Raw genomic sequence first — 20,887 nt, forward strand, 5'->3', positions numbered from 1 at the left:
CGCGGCTTCAAAAGTTGTTCAAAATACTGATTAATATTAGTGGGTTCCACTTCGATAACATGCATCAATTTGCCAGAGTTGTGTTTCAGAATATTCAAGAATTACATCAAAATATTAAAATAGCTTTTATCATAATCACAAAATACACTTTTTCATACAATGTTGGAGCAAAATCAATGGAAACTGAATTCTGCATAACTTACAGGATAATTACTTTCTTCAAAAGTGTCGCACAGCATTTTTGCGGACCCTTCAAATGACCAAACTGCTGGGAAAGTATCAGTTTATAAAATCGAATGTGCTGGAACTGGAAAGTATTGCTGGGTGTTTATTTACCGATACTGGTCAGTACTTTTCTGGTATTTTGGATACCCCTGGTATTAGCTGTGATGCCGATACATTGATATCGGTATCAGCTTAGCACTAGATACAAGATATATGTGTAACTTATATCTTAACAAAAAGGATGTAAATGGTACATTGGATCAAGTAGTTAGTTCTTGAACCCTAGTTTCCTTTGTGTTGTTTTGGTGGCTGACTGCATTACCTGGTCAATTTTCAATCTTACCACTGAAGTTCGCAAGGCATGCATGGTCTTAGTCTCCTTATGAATTCCATCTAATCATCACTCGTTCTCATCACAAATGCAACCCCCCGTGGCAGAGTGGTTAGCACATCGATGCCAGGGGTCCCTGGTTCGAATTCTGGCCTGGGCATGGATGTTTGCGAGTGTCCATTCATCAATTTCATCACATCATCACTCATCCGCATGTTCGCAAATTAGCCAAAAGTACGACAAAAAGCGAAGTAAAATAAAGCAAATCAATCAATCAATCAATCAATCAATCAATCATCATCACAATCAGTGTTAGAAAAATACAAGGTGCCCAGTTGCCATGGTGCATGAAAATTTTCACTGGGTGACTGAATTTTTTTTAAAAAAAATTGAGTTGGCTTATGGAAATTTCCATTCCCTTTTTTTAAAATAATGAGTACAGTATGTGTTTTTTAACCATCTGACTGCTACGTGGGAGACCCTGGGGTGGGTGATATAAGGTTGGAATTTTTCCAGCATTGTCCTCGCATAAAGTGGCTCTGGGGCTCACCTAACCTCAAATGAGTGTGTAACTGGCAGCAACTGGGGGTGGGGGTAAAGGTGGCCGGAGCATGGTGCTGATCACATCACCTCCAAAATGGCCGAGATCGAGAATGTGTGGGGTCCTGCCCCCACAATCCCTAAACATGCCTTTATGGCATGGTGCTATATGCACGAGAACCTTTATCTTATGTTTTTTTAAAGTTTGTGTATTTTCTGTATTGTGTGCATCACATTATTATATCAACAATAAGGATGGTATAATATATTTTTGCACTGTTGCTTGTGGCGCCCCAGTCAACAGCAGCTTTTTCAAGCACAAACTGTTCAATCTGTGTTGTAATAATCTGTGCTGTACAAATTAGTGTTGAAATCTTTTCTTTAAAAATGTTAGATTTCTTTCTATAAAAATGTGTTATTGTGAACCACTTGCCTGACACATTATTTTCCCAAAAATGGTCCATATTTTACACATTTTTTTTATTGTGTGTTTGTAATGTACCAATATTGGCAATTAAGGAACAGTAACGAAATTCTATTTTTGGGGTCAAATAAGGCCACAAAACTATTAAAAAATCCTCCATAATTATTAACCCGAGTTAACTCGTACATATAAGGAAAGTACTACAAATGTTTGAAAATAGCATATAAACTGTCTAAAATAAAATGTTTTCACATTTTAATACTGTCCCAGTTTACAGACTATCACATATACTGTCTCACATCAAATGTTACCCACAGTGTGATAAACCTGAAAGCATGGGCTAACACAGAGTGCAACATTGCAATCTGGGCAATAGTATCTTGACTCGTGACAAATCTTCTTTCCTCTCGCATCACTGGAAAGGCGACAACTATGTAGTGTCACGGGAATCTGGTAGATGACAGCAGTACCTCAACAAGCTATCTACACCTTCCACCTAGTGGCCAAAATGGGAATTAAAACCTATTAAAGCTCAAACGAGACTGTCCGGGTAGGCAGAAAAGTGCACTGTAGTTGTACGATTTTAACGAGATAACTCGGGTAAATAATATGTAAAGCAAAAACAAATTCCGAGTTATCTCGGGTTAATCAGGCAAATGGTTATTAATATCTCAATAGGTAAAGGATTGTTTAACTTAATTCTTGCAGAGATGCTGAAACTATGAATGTATAAACAACTATGGAGTTACCTTGGTAAAATGTAAACTATTTTTTTGTATAAAAGGGCAATATCTTTGCAAGCCCGAGGGACATTCTACTGGTTACTGAAAAGCTGATGATTCAGGGGACGTTGGGAAAATACCTTGCCTCGTTCTTCGGTTCAGCTGGTGTACTTGTACTCCATCGGCAGATATTTCACAACCCAACTCTGAATAAAGACCAGGGTTAAAAACTTCGGTACAACTAATAGGTTTAGGCCTACGAGTTGTATCGGGTGAACTGTCTGTTTAAAAGTGTTTGTATATCATCGGAAGTTCAAATAAATCTTCAAGTAAATGATCTTAATGATCTTTTATTTCAAACCTATATAGGTAATAATTAAAAATAAATCCTGCACCACAGACCACGCAAGGGCTTGGTCCTACTAACCCTAAGAAGCCTTTGAGAAGTCCGATAAAAGGGTTGTAACCAGACTAACATAAAGCTCTAAAGGCAGAAGGTGCGTGTCATGCTAGCCAAATCTTAAAATCTGCAGCGATGTGGTAGAGTTGGTCATATATTAGAATGCTTTGCATAGTTATGCATGATGTTACCAGTAAAGCATTTTTTGGGAAGGCAACTCCAGTGCAAGAATTAATTACTTTTAATCCAGTCTTGTATTAATTCATAAATTAAATGTTTTAAGATTGGATTTCATATCTTGGCTGGATTCATGGCTTTATTAGCCTTTATTTGCAAAATAATAATAATAATAATGATGATGTCATCATATCTGTGGTAGCTTAAGACATCTGACTACCATGCGAGAGACTCGGGTTCGATCCCCTTCCTGGATTTTTTCCACCTGTTGAATCATCTCTGGCACCCACGCAACATTGTATAACGTGGATACCTAGAGGAAACTGAACGGAGTCTTAACTCCACACCCCCTATAAGCCGTCATGGCATGGTGCAGTGCACAGGGGAGCACTTTAAATAATAATAATAATGGTGGTGGCAGCTAATCATGCGAACAATGGAATGGCACCTGATTTATTTCTAGTTTTGTCAAAAATTGAGAAGATACAAAAGCTACTCCTGTCCTTGCAGGTCAGCCCTGATGGACTGCCAGCTGGCTGTGAAGTTGAAGCCTGACTATGAGAAGGCCATCTCTCGAGCAGCTCAGTGTACACTTGCGGTGAAGCATTTGGATGAGTGCCTCCAGTGGTGCGACAGAGGGCTCCAACTTGACCCCACCGATAAGAGCTTTCTTGACCTCAGAGCCAAAGCAGCTCAGCAAAAGGTGAGGCAACAAAAGAGTAATTTCGTTTGAAACATTGTACCATAGGAATAAGATAGTTACATCTCACAATATTAGAGTTCAGAATGGAAGATTATCAATACTTACTGCCAAATACATGGATGTCAAATTTAAAAGTAGCTACACTGTCTGGGAGACAAGCTATAAGACAGGGGCCCATGTCGATGTGTGGAGTATCAAAACTCAAAAGTGATCATTGTAACAAGTGCTGTTGTGTGTGTACGAGGTTGAAATGAACACAATTTTGTTCACTGCCCTAAAACGTTTGGATCAAAATCCACGTGGCCTGCATCAAGAATGCACGAGAATGTCATCAACACCTGCATGAAGCTTGTAGCAACAATACCTAGCCGTATCGGATAGTTGCACAATGGTGACAATGTAGGAAATCCAGCATGATGCAATTTTCCTCATGTTCTCACTGACACCCAACCTCCTCAAGAAATGCACTTACCCATTGTATAACCATTATACCACATTTGTTAGAACCTGTCCCGTTTCCCACGCTAGCGATCGCTCGACAATTTCGGTGCCAATGAGAAACGAGGAAAAAAATTGTCTGTTGGGCAGCAAGGAGCGAATGGGAGCCAGAAGAGAGGCGCTTACGTAGATGCTGTTGCGACGTTGCATATTTTAATTGGCTGCCTGGCTTTGACTTTCCCCAGCACGGAGAAAAGCCAGCGACCAGCTAGCGTGGGAACCGAGACAGGTTGTAACAAATGCGGTATAGGTATGGCTAGGTATTGTAGCTACAGGCTTCACGCAGGTGTTGATGACATTCTTGTGCATTTTTTGCTGTGGGTCACCTGGGTTTTGATCCAAAATGGCTGTTATACCTTGCCAAAAGTGTTTTAGGACAGTGAACAAAATGGTCTTCATTTCAACCTCGTACGCAACAGCACTTGTTCCAACAATCACTTTTGGTACTCCACATATCGACATGGGCCCTATAACAAGAAATGTTATAATGAACATATTTGTATGTACTTATTTTAGTGTACTTCAATAATTCACGTTTACTTTTGGTAAATTTCATCAAAGCTGCTACACTACGTTTATCATTCTGTTGGTGGACTTTCTAGTTAAAATCTTGTACACGAAAAGACAACAGTTGAAGGAACGGTTAAAGGAATGATTCATATAATCGGTTCACATACCATGCGGGATTACGGTTTCCGGGCCGATTCTGGACAGAAAAAATGTTGTGTTGATTATGTGAGTAATGTGATATTCTAATAAGTGGATTTAAGTGAAAACTCTAACTTAACGAGTGAATTTGAAGCAGCGGAGTTCGAAACATTGAACTTATTACGGCGAATCGAAGAGCGGACTCGTTTGTTAACGAACGGGTAAAAGATCGATTCAGTACGTTCGTTCGTCCGGGAAAAGGAAGATGGAAAGCCCATAAGGTTTTGTTCGGACAAGAATATCAAGGAATATCCGAACATCTGGAAATTTGCCATGCAATCCATATGGCATAAATGATCCATAAAGGTTCAGGAAACATGCAACGCAAAGAATATCGGTTCACCAAGTAAGGATACAGCCGATATTTGATAACTTTGTTGTGCAAGTGATCTACGGATCGTGGTTCGGGCATTGGCTGTAAGTACCAAACTTTATATATTAAGTGCACCCAGACGTCTGTAGGAATAACTGCATTAAAGATTTCTACTTCGCAAAATATGCTAGCATTCGTGTGCGTCGTTAATGGCCATTAATCAGTATGCATCGCACCGTTAGTTTGAGCGGGAAAGCAGCGCGTGGGGTAGCCATATTGGCGTAAAAATACAGCTGATCAGCAATTGCAAACTGTAAATCGTTAAATGTAAATATTCGTTGAATATTCTACTTAATGCACACAATTCATATTATTACTATGTTGTCAGAGTTTTGTTAGCTGAACAAGGGTAAAACATTGTGCTGCATATAGAAATAACTTTGCCTGCTGTAAGCACGAAAAGTTGAAGTTTTGCAGTAGTGTTTCAATATTGAATACACGATCTATTAAGGACTAAATAATTAATGTAGGTTCAAGCGAGGTATAAACAAAGTTCTGTTATTGAATTTCTTTAATTATATCCACAAAAGTAATCGATAGAACTTGTCGAATTAATTGTGCTGGATTATTAGGTCATGAGATGACAGCCTAAAACAGCTGATTCATTGTATCGCATTTTCTTTTGTTATTTTAGTCACAGGGAGTAATAATTTTCTTCAAGTTGAATGAAACAATATGTAACCTGCTATAGAGCACAGTAGGTAAATTGAATGCCATAAGTACTGAAAATTAGTTTATTGGTTTATTTTCCTCTCTAGTAATAATAAAATATATTAATATCTCATTTCATTGTGTTGACATTTATCAAAACAAAGGCTCCTTCTGTGCATTATGAATATACATATATGAATTAATGTAAATGTTGCTTTTCAGGAAGAAGTTCATTTTGTGCTGGTCACTTAAGTATGAATAATGCCCAGTAATATTTTGACAGTTGGGTTATCGATTAGGTCAGGCTAAAGGGTTATGTTCAGTGAAGTTCAGATCTTAATCTATGCACACAGCCTCCCTTGGTAACTTTTCTTGAGACCCAGTCTTCTGTACATCAGCTGATATTAACACAAGCGAGTCAGGTCCAAGAGAGAGGGTAAAATTGTATGGTGAATCAAAATTTTATCAATTGGAATGGGAATTGTTGTTTACTATTCAGTTTTTTTTTTTCATGAACCGTAAATAGTATGTGAGTTATTCAGTTTCACATATAGGGTGAACTGATGTAAATTGGCACTTCAATCACAGAAAATACAATTTCAGTTGGGTGTAACTTATTTGTTTCTCTACGAATTTCATGTGATTGAATGAAGTGAACATGTATGCAATTTTTTTTCTTTATTGCTTAGTATGCCTGTGGATACGTAATCCTGTATGTTAACGGACACAGCGACCAGCGCTACCAGAGTAATGGGTTACATTGAAATTGTGGGCAGAATTAAAATAATTTCAGTGTTCATCTAAATGGGATTGATCGTAGTGTGATAGTTTCCATTTAGCATACCTATTCATCAAGGCCACGAAACTCCCATAGTGTGTACTGGCACACGTTGAGTACGCCACAGCCCCAACTGACAATGCTCACCGTCTGATAGCACATGTTTTCACCTCTTCCTGACAGTGTTGCCAGTTTTAAATCTACAACCCATGTATAAGGTATTTCCAGTTGAAAGTAGTTATGAGTTATATCCAAGACTGAACCAATAGCAATACCACCGCTATCTGTATCAGAATGTGCCAGTTTCATTGGTCGATACTTACCTACAGGGTGGCCACAAAGTCCCATTACCCATGTAATCAACAAACAAAAAAGATTAACAACTAGTTTGTGCTACGATTTATTGACAACTTAAAATAAATTTAAGATATTATCCTGTGATATAACAATTAATTATCCAAAGTGTGTGTGTGGACCATCATTCTTGTAACAAAGGTTAGTATGCTGCCAAGTTCTATGGAATATTTTTTGCATCATTGTTGACGATTCTGCATTGTTCTTTGGTTGAAGCTCTATCACTTCTTTCTTCATCCTTTAGACTAGCTGTGGAGAAGAGAATATGTTCCCAACACAAAAGTGTTTGTTTCAAAGGAGGATCCCATTGAAAATGCTATAGGAAGTCAGTACGCACTTCTTCAATACCATTTTCTGTTTGATTCATTCCATGCACCCAACAATTAGCAACAGCATGTTCTTCAGTGGTGTAATTAGAAGTAGCAGCCATTGTTTAGTTTTATATGCTGTCGTATACTGACTAATGATGTGCTTCAGACTTAATTACTGTGTGTTATCTATCATTATTTTATTGTCTCCATTTTTGTCTTGTTCACTATTGCATTATGTAAGTTGATGCATTCTTATCTTGCTGATGTATTTGTGAATTACACACTTTTGTTAAGGAACTTCTCTTCAGTTCTTACCTTTGCACTCTGTGACATTAATGAACTTGTACTTAACAGGTCCAAAACTGAAGAAAACATATGCTAATTATTATTTACGTAGTTGAAATGGGACTTTGCAGTCACCCTGTAGATTTGCATATTCTGTCGTGTATAGTCTATCTGCCTTTCTCATGAATGAATCAACTATGCATGCACTGACTATGACAAGTTCAGCAACTTTTTACCAATTAACACTGAAATGCTGGAATGTGATATATGTCACATTCAGATGTGCTTGATGACGCCAGGATATGACTTATATGTCACACTTTTTCAAAGTTTGTAACATGCTGTGACCCAGATAATGATTAGTGATGCATGTTTTGAGTGCTACATGAACCTTGAGGCATCATATTAGTAATTAGTAAAGTTTAATTTGACTGGTTATATTGGGGGGTGATTTCCCGCCAAAAAATTCTACTGGTTATATTGGGGGGTGATTTCCCACCAAAAAATTCTACTTTTACATTAGAATTTTTTTCTCCAAAAGTATCCTCAGCAAATGTGGAATTCGAATGGAACACATATCAGGCAATTTGCAGGTACCGTTTTAAACCCTCGCATCATGGTGTTGCGTAGGTGACGACCAAACAGAGTTCAAATTTCTTTAAAATAATAATAAAAAAATATTATCATCTTCTTCTTTCAAATTCATGATGAAAGTTGTGCGAATTACTCACAATTATAATAAAAATAGATTAATAACTTACGTTTTGTGAGTATCTATGTTGCTTCTGCTACGTTTCGGGACGCAACTGCTCCCTTCTTCAGGCTGTTCACTTCTTTCATTTGATAAATATTTTTTTCAACCATAGGCTAATAGTCTATTTCGTTCTGAACAAAACAAACTAATTTTTTTAACTCCTGCTTTCGTAGTTGCCAAGATATAAATCTTTATTTAAAGCCATGCATAATTTTAGATATCAGCCAGTCCCCATGGCAGAGTGGTTAGCATATTGTGTTACGATGCCAGTGGTCCAGGGTTCGAATCCCAGTCTGGGCAAATAAATGAAAATAAAGCAAATGAATGAATCAATCAATTTTAAATATCTCCCTGAAAACACACACGGAGTTGAGGCCTACATTTTGTAAACACAGTCCTGGCATTTAAGGGTTAATCATCATTCTTTTTGCTATTGACAACTCATAATGAGTTAGTTCCATTCCCAAAATGAATGCTATTTACCCTCTTCAAACAGCAGCCCTTGCAAGGGACAGATGACAGAAGCATGTTGATAAAGATGTGTTATCTGTAACTTGTTTTGCCCTTCTCTTTTCAGAAGTTACAGGAAAGGGATAAAAGAAAAAAGGCCGTGGACGAGAGGAAAGAGCAGAAAGCTACAAATGACCTTCTGGAAGCCGTTAAGTCAAGGAACATTCAGGTCCATAAAAGTGGTAAGTGCTTTGATTAAAGCCTGTCCACAGTCAAGAGGTCAGCGTGGGTCTTATGAATCCTCATAGTTGTTAATCGTTTCCACAATTTGTCACTAGGGAAATTTGTGAACTGGATTTATTTTTGTATGTTTGTTATTTTAGCATCACTTTTCTGCAACTTTTGGCCAATTGCGAAGATGAGGATTAGTGATATGATGAAATTGATGAAGGGACACTCATAAAGAGCACCCAAGCCCAGACTGGGATTCAAACTGCGATTCCTGGCATTGTAGCATGCCATGGTAACCACTCCGCCATGGAGATCAGCCTCAATTTGAATATAAAAGCTTTCCATTGAAACTATTCCATAATGGAGTTCTGCTTCAAAATATGAATAATTGTACATGCATTTAGCATTTACGTTTTTTTCGGAAGGGATTGGTGTGTAACAACTCCAATGCCAACTTTTAACGAATGTTTCTTCCTACTTGTCCTTTCGCCATTTTATTGACTCCTGAGCTTCTTATATGGTCGACATATGTACTATGTATGACATGACATGCCAGTATTCTCCATATTTTTTGTTAGTATGTTTTATATACAGCATGTTTCAAAATTATTTTAACTCCTTATAATTTTTTTATTAACACATTGGGGTCTCACGACGGGCATAGCCCGCTGGGCACTTAAAGTCAATGTGGACGAAAGACGGACATAGCCTGTCCTGCGGTATGCAATCGCTTTACCGATTGAACTATGGGCTATGTTCGTAGTTCATCTCATGTGTGTGTTCCTTCAAACCTCTTGGTTGAAATTCCGACCACTAGGTGACTCATGTCCTATTTTTATCTCGCACCTGCGACGGTTTGTTGTCTGGTTGATGTATGTTGCATTGTTTAGAATGGCGCTGTTAGATGTGTGATGTTGCTCTCTGCATTTTTCAATGTTTTGAACTTTTTCATACAAAAGCTAATTACCTGTAATTTGTAATTATTTTTTGTTATGTGCACATAAGAAGTATTCTTATGCAAGATTCAAAAGATGTATTGATAGTTTATGTAGTTTTTGCAGTGTTAATTATTGGAATTTCCAGATGACGAACTTAAAATATCTCTATATTAACATTTGTTACAATGTTAATATACAGGGGAGAACCGGGATTTTTTCCACCTTCTCAAGCAGTTCTGGCTACTATAGTCAATGAATCATGCATGTATCATGTATCATATTGGAATTTTTAAAGATGCTAAGTCCAGGCAATATTCTGTTTAATCTTGTAGGTGAGTTGACTGTGTCAGACTTAACTCCTCAGCACCCAGCAGCAGCTCGGAATCCTGTCCATCTGGATGGCGACAGCTTAATTTGGCCAGTAATATTCCTGTACCCGGAATATGCCACAACAGATTTTATTGAAAAATTTCACGAGGAGAGCACGTAAGTAGTCATTCCGTTTAATATTAACTTTTGGCGGATGGTCTGAAAAGAAACCTCTCAAGTTATGTGCTTCCAGATGGCACTGGAATTACAAAACAATATATTTTTTCTTACTGTTTTCAAGCAAAATGCATTTAAATTATTTTTTTTCCATCCAAAAATTATCCAATGTAAGTTACGAATGGGGTATTACTGTTTCACCACCGCTTTTTGCTGATATGTTACGATTGTTCTAAATTGAGTTGCATATTTACTTTCTCTCTCTCTTTTTTTTCCAAAAGTGGTCACACTACAGAAAAGTAGTGTTGTGGTTCTTGCAAATTTGGTCCATCCAGCATCCATGGGACGAACACTACAACTAATTTTTCAGATTTTTTTCCATAAGATAGCAACACTGTTTTTCCTATGTATTATTATTTTTGTCCCGAGAAGTATCAGCCTATTTTCAATGAGAGTGTGCATGAGTGTGGGAAAATACCGATGCTACATGTTTCATTTTTTCTCTGCTGGCCACGGGGAATGCCGAATATGAATTTTTGTGTAACATTTTAATTTTCTTCTTCTTTAACTTTCATTATTGGCAGGCAAACTGTATAAATTTCACCTCTGCTAAGAGTCCTGTCATTCCAATTCCTGCTATGAATTTTTGTGGAAAGTTTGAAAAGCATGCACTTGAAAACTTTCCATCCACAGAGGCTAATTAATATGCCATGAGGCTTCCACCTGTTAGAGGTTAACTTACTGAGCCCTTTCAATTGCAATGTGAATAAAAATAAATTGTGCATTTGGCTAGGTTTAAACTCCACTACTATTTTTGATATAATTGAAGTGTATACACCAACAGGAATTGTTAGCAGGGGTGCACATGTTGCTTATCGTTTGCATGTCGCACACACACCATCCACAATGTGCTGTTTCAGTGCAGAAGGCGTATACACATGCTTTGCATTTGCTTGGACTAGATTTGATGCGGGTGGTGTACATATATGCTCGGATGTTTTGAACATAACAATCACGTTAGGTGAGATTATGCTAGCTGTAGTAAAAACGAGAACAGTAGCAGAAAAGGAAGAAAGAGAATATAAGTTAGACATAAGAAAAGTTGTCTGCTCTTGTGTGGTGTAGTTCGTGCATAATAAAAAACCGAAATATGGCTCAAAAAAGAAGTTTGAGTGACGCAGACATTGAGTTGCACTTTTTTGAAGTCCTGTTTTAAGTCCACTTTATGTGCACATTGGTTGATCGAGGCTGGACCGACAGTTTGAAGTGGGATACAAACCACTGTGCAATGTACCTCCACTGGGTATCGAACCTGAGACCCCTTGATTACGATTCGGCCACATTATCACTATGCAATCTGGGAAGCCCAAATTGCACTTGTTGTTTACCTCTGAAAGCAGTGACACTGAATCTCAATCGAAAAATGAAGAAGAAGAAGAAGAAGGAGAAGCAAGCGATGAAATGGAATTTTGCTAAGAAAACCTCCATTTTGCAGTAGCAAATTCTTCAGAAAATCCCACACACTTGTGTCTTCTCTCTCTCCTTTTTTTTTGCATTCTTTTCTTAGTATTTAATTTGTCCTTCACAACCATGTTATGCATCTGGGAACATTATTTTGCACTCTCTGAAAACTGAACAACACTGTAACACCGAAAGATGCTAATTTTTGCAGTACAGTGTATCTGCATTGGCATTTTCTAAACATATTTTGGCATAGCTCATGAATTTCAACACATTTTCATTAAAAAAAAGATAGTGTGAAAATCAAGCATTCTATATTTTGGCATAGAAAACAAATGTACTATACTTATGCATGTATAATGTGCACGTTTTCCAAAAGTTTTAGATATATTTGGCAGAAAAGTGTGTTAAAATAAAAACATGAATTTGGGAAAATAGCAATGGAAGACACTTTTGGAAAAAAATAACATGGAAAAATCTAGGTCCATATGCGTAATGCATGGCAGCTTTATGTTCATACCAATATAATAAAGCAAGTAATCAGTTGGAATAAACTTTTTGGTGACATGTGGTGACTGATGTGAAATTGTCCTTTATCTTTTCATGACAGTTTTGAGGAACACTTGAGCGAGATGTTTGATGGAGAATCGCCTCCAGAATGGGACGAGGAGCGAAAGTACACAGTTCCTGATCTGAGACTTTACTATGAACACTCAGTGACAGGTAAACTGCATGAAGTTCCCAAGTCTTCAAGTCTGAAGGAAGCACTCTCTGATAAACAGTAAGTTGCAATGAATTGTCAGGTTATATCTATGTTATCTTGTTCTGACAGAATTGTCAGCTGTCAGTATTGTATATATTTGTAAGTACTTGCAACTCCAGACACTAACTTACGATGGTGGTTTGAAAAGTAAGGTAAACGAAGCAGAGATGGCAGCACCATAATCTAAATCGATGCACGGTCGATAAGTTTGATCCTTCAAATGAGCCCTTCTAGAGTTTCGGGACTATCATTCGTTAAAAGAGACTGATTATTCTATGACAACAATGTTTCAACGGATATTGATGTAAACAGTGTAGCGCTGTTTAAAAGTCCTCCAATAACATCAGTAGATGCGGAGAGACCACTTCTGTACTGAAGAATGTGGGATCAGATTGAAGACAAAACTGGAAAGTGGATCAAGGAATAACTATTTCTTAATGGCCGACAAGGACTGTTATGTGCTGACAGTGATGCTCTAATCAGAATGTCAAGAATGAATTATTTTCTTTGAATTCAGTTCTTTACGTGAAGTGTAAATCCACATGTCTACTTAGGTATGTTGTCCTAATTAAATGGAGCATGATTCAAAGATGCATTTTATTTGGCAGCAAGTTTTCAGTGCCTATTTTCTAGATCTTCAGTGTATCTTTGCCTATTTTGAATTATTTTTAGCATTTCTATGTACAGGGTTTGTATGTTCCATAAGTAAAAAATCTAGGATGCCACTGACCAGAAGCCTATTTTCGGGAGGGGTTGGATCTGACAAAGTGGTATGTATGTATGCCATAATTATTATGGACCATACACTGAAACTGCCATAGGGTTCCAAAGATGGTGATGCATTTTAGACATGATTTTCAAGGACGCGGAGGAAAATGAAGCCATCACTTTGTAGACTAATTTTAGATGACACATTTTTTCAACAAAAGTCACAAAAATTCAACACTAAAGAAAGAATTTTCAGAATTTTTTTTGTACCTTACATAATATATTAATGTAATTAATAAATAATGCAAACTATATAATGGAAGAGATTGTTAACTGAAATGCAGCACTAAACAGAAGTTAAATAAAAGTTACATTGTTACTAGCTGTTGTCGGCAAGTGCATTAAGCGATGCCATCTCTTTAACTCTATATAACACTTGCATTATTGAGAGGGAGTGCTTCAATGTACAGTTAGATTGTTTTATAAAATTAGCATTTGAAAATTATGTCTTATTTGTGAGTTGGTGTTTTAAGTCCACTTTATGCACAGTAAGGCTAATCGGGACTGGACCTACGGTTTAAAGTGGGATCCAAACCCCTGTGCCATGTGCCTCCACCGGGTATCGAACCTGGGACCCCTTGACTACAAGGCAACGACGCTACCACTGCGCCATCGGGGAGGCCCTTATGTCTTATTTAAATAAAAATAATGTTGTTGAAGGTATAGCCTTAATCACTTCTGCTTTCTCAGCTGATTGCGGGACATTACCGCATTCTGAAGAAACTTTTCTGGACACCGGCACAAATGATACCATTTCAGGACTGTTCTAAAAAGTCTAGTACTTACATCAACATTACCTTTGTGAGACAAACTTGGCAACCCTGGATCAGATTTAACCTAATCATCATTTATCCTTCTCACAATGATTATCCTAAAGGGACAAAAAGGGGATGTAAAATACAATTAGAGTTGATAGCAACTGTGATGTGTGTTACTGATATTACTGATGAAAATTATCAGTAGGAATACCAGCCAATACTCTTTCTGAAGTTTTGGTATAAAGCCATTTGACACTTTCATTGTGTACCCTGGATATTATGCAAATTTGAAATTTTTATTTACTTTGCACCAGTATTGCATGAAAAGTGTATTTTGTGATTAAATGGTAGCTGCTTTAATATCTAAGTATTTTTAATTTTTTTAAAAGCAAAACAGTGGTAACTTGAAGTGGAATGCATATGTATTACTATTAATCAATATAGTGGAACCTTGATTTTATGTTTTTCAGGGGACCAAGCCGAAGAAACTTAAATGCAGGAAAATGTAAAATCTAGGAATATAAGATCGAGGAACAATTGCTATAATTTTCAAGTGTGGACATTAGTGGGAATTGGGAAAAGTTTCACCATTGGTTCAGTTATATTTTAGATTCCCATGCTAATTTAATTTCTTCCCAGGTGTAAGGGGTGAACTTTTGAGAAGGCACCCAAGTATCAAACTCACTTACACGTGGTACACTCCGGTAACTGCCTTGCAGGCAAACTAGGCTCTGGCACCTGGACTTTAAGGCCATCGTAATATCCTGTAAGGCTGTGTTGTCCTGTGTTTATTCCTTAGGAGTGCCTCTTTTCAGCCTCAGCTTGTAACTAGGTAAGGAGATATTTGTTATCAGAGACGGATGTTTATTTTAGTTACGATGATGGGTGCAAATAACCCAAGTGTTGATGCACACAGAAATTTTATTTCAATCAATGGATTTCTTCCAACAGGTACATTCTCCAAGGTGGCCTGCCGATGTTCATGGTGATCGTGAAAGACAGTAAAGCTGAACAAACCTTACTGGATCGTTACAGGTAGTGAAAACTACACGCTGGCTGCAGAGAGACACACTACATGACTGGTGAATTTCTAGATGTTTAAAGTGACACAATATGACACATGTATCATGCTGCAACAGCTCACATTGAACAGTTGATTTGTTGGATCTGGTTTAAAAACACAAACTGCGTAGCTGCTGTGGAATCGTTGGGAATAATCTACAACTGTTTACACTCCAATGTGCTTATGAAAAGCATCAGTGAGAAGTAATGTATTATACCTGGTGAGTTCATGCTTTTCAACTCATTGCACCAAGTAATTCAGTTTAACAATGTCTTAAACAATGATAGTTACAGTAACAACGTGTCCAAAAAAGAACTCCAGAGTTTCAAACACAAGTATATTATTTTTTGTGACAGTAAAAATCTTCTTACGCAGTGGAAGCTCAACCGTGTTCTCTTCACTGTTCTCGACAAGCCTTGATGATTCTGAGCTTGAATCGAAATCTTGCACAAACTCTTTGTGTGTTTTATCATGCTGTTTGTGCATTTTATGTTGTTTTCGGCAAGTATATTATTGTTTATGTAGCATACAGTGGTGTTTTGAGCATAATTGTGAAGCGACAACAAGGAAATTTTACTTCACACATTCCTCACTAGGTAGCAGCAAAGTCACATAGCTGTACCAAATGTGTCACTGATTCCCAGGGAAATGGATAGCCAGAGTAGGTCCCATTGCTCGGCCACCACAATGTCCTGATTTAGCTCCAATGTATTTTTTCTTTTAGTGCTACGTAAAAGACATCACATATCAAAAAAGAATCCAGCCACTGACCAGCTACATAAAAGAATGAAATTCCTGTAGATATGCTTACCAGAGTGTGGACTTAAGTGGGGTATAGGTTTGATGTCTGTAGGACTGTAAATGATGCACACATTTAGCACTAAAGATAATGAAACTTTGAACATTGTAGGTACTTCCATCAAATGTGTTACATACACGTATGATTCAGAATGTAATAAATTAATTTCAATTCAAAACTCCGGAGTTCTTTTTTGGACACTTTGTATGTTTTGTGCGATACACATGTATGGGAGAAATATTTCAATAAAAATATTTCTTGAATTGGTTATTTATCTTTATTCACTTCTGCTACTAAGAATTATTATCAAATTAGAATAATACAAAATTGATGTTATTTAACCTAATGCAAATTTAGTATTGACACAATTAATACAGCTTTAACTTTTCAACTTTTTCAGTGATTTAGAATGAAGTGTAGTAAAATTTTCTCACAACAATACACCTGCGAAGCCAGTTTAAAATTTCATAAGGTTCTTTTCAAAAATGTCAAAACACATGTCAACATTGTGAGATTAGAACATGGTCGACCATTGTCTCACCTGCTTCTTTCGTCTCTACACATGAAAGCAAAAAAAAGCAACTATTTGCATAGTTTTGCATCAAGCTTTCACTAGCCACATTAAAATAATCATAATAAAAGTTTAAATGACCAACAATTGTGAATGAAACAATGCAAAATGCAGAGTAAAAATCAAGGACAAGCCATTAAAAATGAATACAATGCCGTAACGTACTCAGGACATTGTCCATGCAGCTTCATAGCCGACCTTAGGATGTTGTGGAAGTCTCATTTCTATGTTTCGCTAATGGTGGAGGCATGAAGCACATATGATGTGAGTGGCAGGCTGTCTACAAGTCTGAAAAGTCAGGGAAATGCACTCTTTTTCTGGAAAATCTGTTTCAAGCAGTCCAGTGAAAAGTAGGTTTTTAAATAAGCAAGAACAAGAAAAACTTCAAATTTGTTGTGCACAAAGTATACCTCACTTTGATGTATTGAGTATTAGTAGAAGTTAGAGAGGAGAAATTTTACATAAACGAAAAGGGAAAAGGGCTCCTGTTTTGAATTCTTTATAATATACAAATCTACTAGGATTAGTGGTTATTGATATTAACCACTTGTTAAAAGTTAAAATTTGTTGGGGGGCTATTTCGTAGATATCGAATCGTGGTGTCCAGAAAGCAGGAAACATTCCTTTGGCACATTGGAACGAAACACGAAACATATATGAAATACACCAAGATGAAGATCTTACTGTGTTTGACGTGAGTGCAGGTGATAAACTTATCATTCAAAACACAAGAGAGGTACCACCTTCGTTGAATCCCATCACGTTAGTCCTTCTCTTGAAACGTAATCTCAATGTCTAGGCAAGCTATCGTAGACGAATTACATAAACCTGCACGCCGCAACTACGAACGTTTGGCTGTAGTAACAAAGGGCATTGATGATCTCTGGCAGAGTGACCTCGTCGAGATGAAAGATATACATAAATTGAACAAGGGCAACAAATACCTCCTCACCGTCATACACACATTTTCAAAATTCGCATGGGCTCTGCCGTTGAAAAAAAAAACAGGAACATGCGTCACTGAAGCATTCAAAACTATTTTCCGCAAAAGTAAGAGACGACCACGATTTCTGCAAACAGACAATGGGAAGGAATTCTACAACACCGTATTCCAAAAGTTTATTCATAACCACGACATTCGACATTATTCGACCTTCAGTCACTTGAAAGCCAGCATCGTGGAACGTTTCAATCGGACCTTGAAAACACGCATGTGGAAACGCTTCACGCTTCAGGGCAACTACAAGTGGGTCAGCATGCTTCTGGAACTCGTCAAGGACTATAATCATACGGTGCACCGCACGATAGGCATGAAGCCAGCTGAAGTTACGAAATCTGACGAGCAACGTTTAATTTCTACCGTTTACTGCAGCAAATATCAGCGCACGGTAAAAAAGCCTAAATTCAAAATTGGTGACCGGGTGCGTATCAGTAAATACAAACATATTTTTGAAATGGGCTTTACGAGAAATTGGAGCACTGAACTTTTCACCATAGTTCGAATCTTACCCGGTAACTGTCACACGTATATAATAAAGGACAATTGCAACGAAATTTTAAAGGGTCGCTTTTACGAAGAAGAAATTTCTACAACTAAATACCACGACACGTATCTTATCGAAAAAGTATTGCGTAGAAAAAATAACAAGCTACTGGTGAAATGGCTGGGACTTTCGGAAACGAGCTGGATCGACGCGAACAAAGTGATACTATGAACTCAACGTGGAACGTTGTAAAATGTTTACCCGATCCGGAATGCGAAAAAAAAAAAAAAGAAACTGCGAGTTATTACCCGACAGCATCTGTTGTCTAATCGTAGGGCCTTCAGGGTGCGGAAAGACGACACTGCTCATTGATAATTTTCTCCTTGCACCTGATTGGTTAGATTTGGAAAACAGGCATCTCTATGTATTTTCAAAAAGTCTCGAACAACCAAAATTCAGGCAACTTATTCATTTGTACGAGGGACTGGGCATTAGTACGTTCTCTTCCGAAATCATTCCACTGGACGATCGTCTCGATAATTCCGTTATCATGTTCGACGACATGATCCTGGAAAATCAAAGTGAGATTCGTAATTTTTTCACACGAGGTCGTCACAAAGGATTAGATTGTTTTTACCTTGGTACAAACTTTTTCCAAGGTTCCGAAACAACAGCTACGCGATAATGCTAATTTCATTTGCTTGTTTCGTCAAGACATACAAATTTAAAACATGCACATGATGATTACGTAGGGGCTGACATGAATTACAATCAGTTTTCTAAATTTTGCTCCAACTGTTGGAACCAAGACGACTTTGGTTTTGTTACGATCGACATGACACGAAAACCTAATGATGGAAAGTACAGGAATAAAATCAACGTTTTTCTAAACGTCTCAACGTTATAAATAACATCATGTGAAAACGCAAAATCTTCAAGACACAAAAACAAAAAAAAATCAAAACTGTAGCAAACGTATATATATATATAAAAGGTCAAACATATATATATATATATAAATAACCTTAATATCAAAAAGTGGATGATCTCAAGTTTTGGTGACGTCAACGGAGACTCAAAAAACGTCTCAAACGTATATAGAAATAACCATAAAAAATGTCGAAACGCAAATTTCAAGAAGAGGATAATCTTAAGCTGCGGGATTACTTAGTGAAACGATTCAAAGGCTGGAAGTCCGAGAATCGCGGTTTGTACGAAGAGAACAAGCGCGAAGGTCAACCTATCATCGACGCCATCAGCGGTCTCGGCAAAGAAATTAAAAATGTCACGGAACAGAACAAGGATCTGATCACGGAACTAGTACCTCTTGCCGCTCGAAATTATGAAGATTTTCCTCCGACGCCTCTCCAGCATTCACACTCCTCTGGAACTTAGACAACCGCCAAGACATCAAGCCATAGGCAGCACTTCTTCTTCGGATAAAATCGAGTTGGGTCCGTTGGCACAAAACTACCTGAGCACGGGGAAATTCGACAAGGACAAGGTGTTCGGATTGTACCCGAGCATGGAAACCAACGAAGGCATCGTGTGGAAGATTGGAAAATCGAAAGTCACCTTCGAAGGCAACGACATTAAAATTAATTTAGGTGAGAAGAACAGTTGGTCTAGGTATCCAGGTACAGTGGGATTGTGGGAACTCATTGCCAAAAAATATCCGAAAGATTACACCGACGAAGATTACCAGAGTTACAGGGAAATTTTAATTATGACGGATGCCATGTATCAAAAAAATGATTCCACACAGAATAGGGTGAAATCGAGCAGCGGTGAGAAGTACAGGAATCTCATCAAACCGATATGGAACAAAATCAAAAGTGGAAGCGGCGTCAAATGCTACAACACATTACCGAAAGAATTTGTTTGGGTGGACGACGTGAGAAAACTCATTGACAGATTGTTAGTTATAGCCGGCGAAGAGAATGCAGGTAATCATAATTTCTACAACGAGAAGGTGGGCATCGTGGATATGATCAGCACGAAACTTTCAAACTTCATCGTGAACGACGACAAAGGTATCGGGTACCTCATTAAAATTATCAACACGCTGCCTCCAAGATTCTGGAACGTGGCCGAAGGAAAAGGTCTCGTGAACGACATCGTCAACAAGTTACCTTTCGAAATGCATTTACCAGGTTACCAGTACTGTGGCCCAGGTACCAAACTCGAGAAAAGATTGGAAAGAGGAGACAGGGGAGTGAATCCGTTGGACGCTGCATGCAAGGACCACGACATTGCATACAACACGCACACCAATTTAGATGCACGTCACGAAGCAGACAGAAAATTGGGGCATGTAGCTTTTTGGAGACTTGTCAGCAGAGACGCATCCTTGGATGAAAAAGTTGCAGCATTTGGCACCACCGTCGCCATGAACGCAAAACAAAAATTTGGGTGGTGTGTATAAATAACACAATATGTTGCAGACTTGTATAACTGATTTACCGTCCGAACTGCTAGGTAAAATATTCAAACATACTTTAAACGGAGATTGCGAGGATGTTGAGAAACTTGTAATCATAGCAAGAACAACGCCGGAAATTCGTATCCCATGTGAAATGGTTTTGAAGGACCATCTTCGGGAGATAAGTGGCATGAGTTGCAGTGATCTCGACACTCTTCTTCTTTAAGCTGCAGGGGAAAAATTAAACGACAGGATGGGCGAACTTCACAAGGTGAGGCAGGGGAGAAGACGATACACGGATGATTGGCGCAAGTCTAAACAGGAGAGCGAAGATATCATCATGCACATCATCGCGTTTTCCAAAGCACGAACTTTCTTCCACACAAAATATTTATAAATAACACATCGTGAAAAAAAATATTTCCTTCAATACACATCGTGAAAAAAAATGAGTGACGT

General features: G+C 37.9%; 2 protein-coding genes across 3 annotated transcripts in view; one reads left to right on the top strand and one right to left on the bottom strand.

Moving 5' to 3' along the window:
- Dpit47 (DNA polymerase interacting tpr containing protein of 47kD) overlaps positions 1–16,176 on the top strand; it is a 45,537-nt gene extending 29,361 nt beyond the window's left edge. For both annotated transcript variants that reach the window (XM_083133814.1, XM_083133815.1), the window contains exons 5-9: positions 3,330–3,522; positions 8,812–8,926; positions 10,186–10,339; positions 12,411–12,581; positions 15,041–16,176. In XM_083133814.1, coding sequence (XP_082989940.1) covers positions 3,330–3,522; positions 8,812–8,926; positions 10,186–10,339; positions 12,411–12,581; positions 15,041–15,128 — 721 coding nt within the window. In that variant the 3' untranslated portion in view covers positions 15,129–16,176. The remainder of the gene's footprint in view (positions 1–3,329; positions 3,523–8,811; positions 8,927–10,185; positions 10,340–12,410; positions 12,582–15,040) is intronic.
- Positions 16,177–16,450: 274 nt separating this feature from the next.
- The window catches only part of LOC145997154 (uncharacterized), an 88,716-nt gene continuing 84,279 nt past the window's right edge, over positions 16,451–20,887 (bottom strand). The window contains exon 4 of the mRNA XM_083133819.1: positions 16,451–16,507. Coding sequence (XP_082989945.1) covers positions 16,489–16,507 — 19 coding nt within the window. The 3' untranslated portion in view covers positions 16,451–16,488. The remainder of the gene's footprint in view (positions 16,508–20,887) is intronic.

Source organism: Lepisma saccharinum, chromosome 13 (assembly GCF_977018435.1).
Source record: "Lepisma saccharinum chromosome 13, izLepSacc3.1, whole genome shotgun sequence".
Lineage (NCBI taxonomy): Eukaryota > Metazoa > Arthropoda > Insecta > Zygentoma > Lepismatidae > Lepisma > Lepisma saccharinum.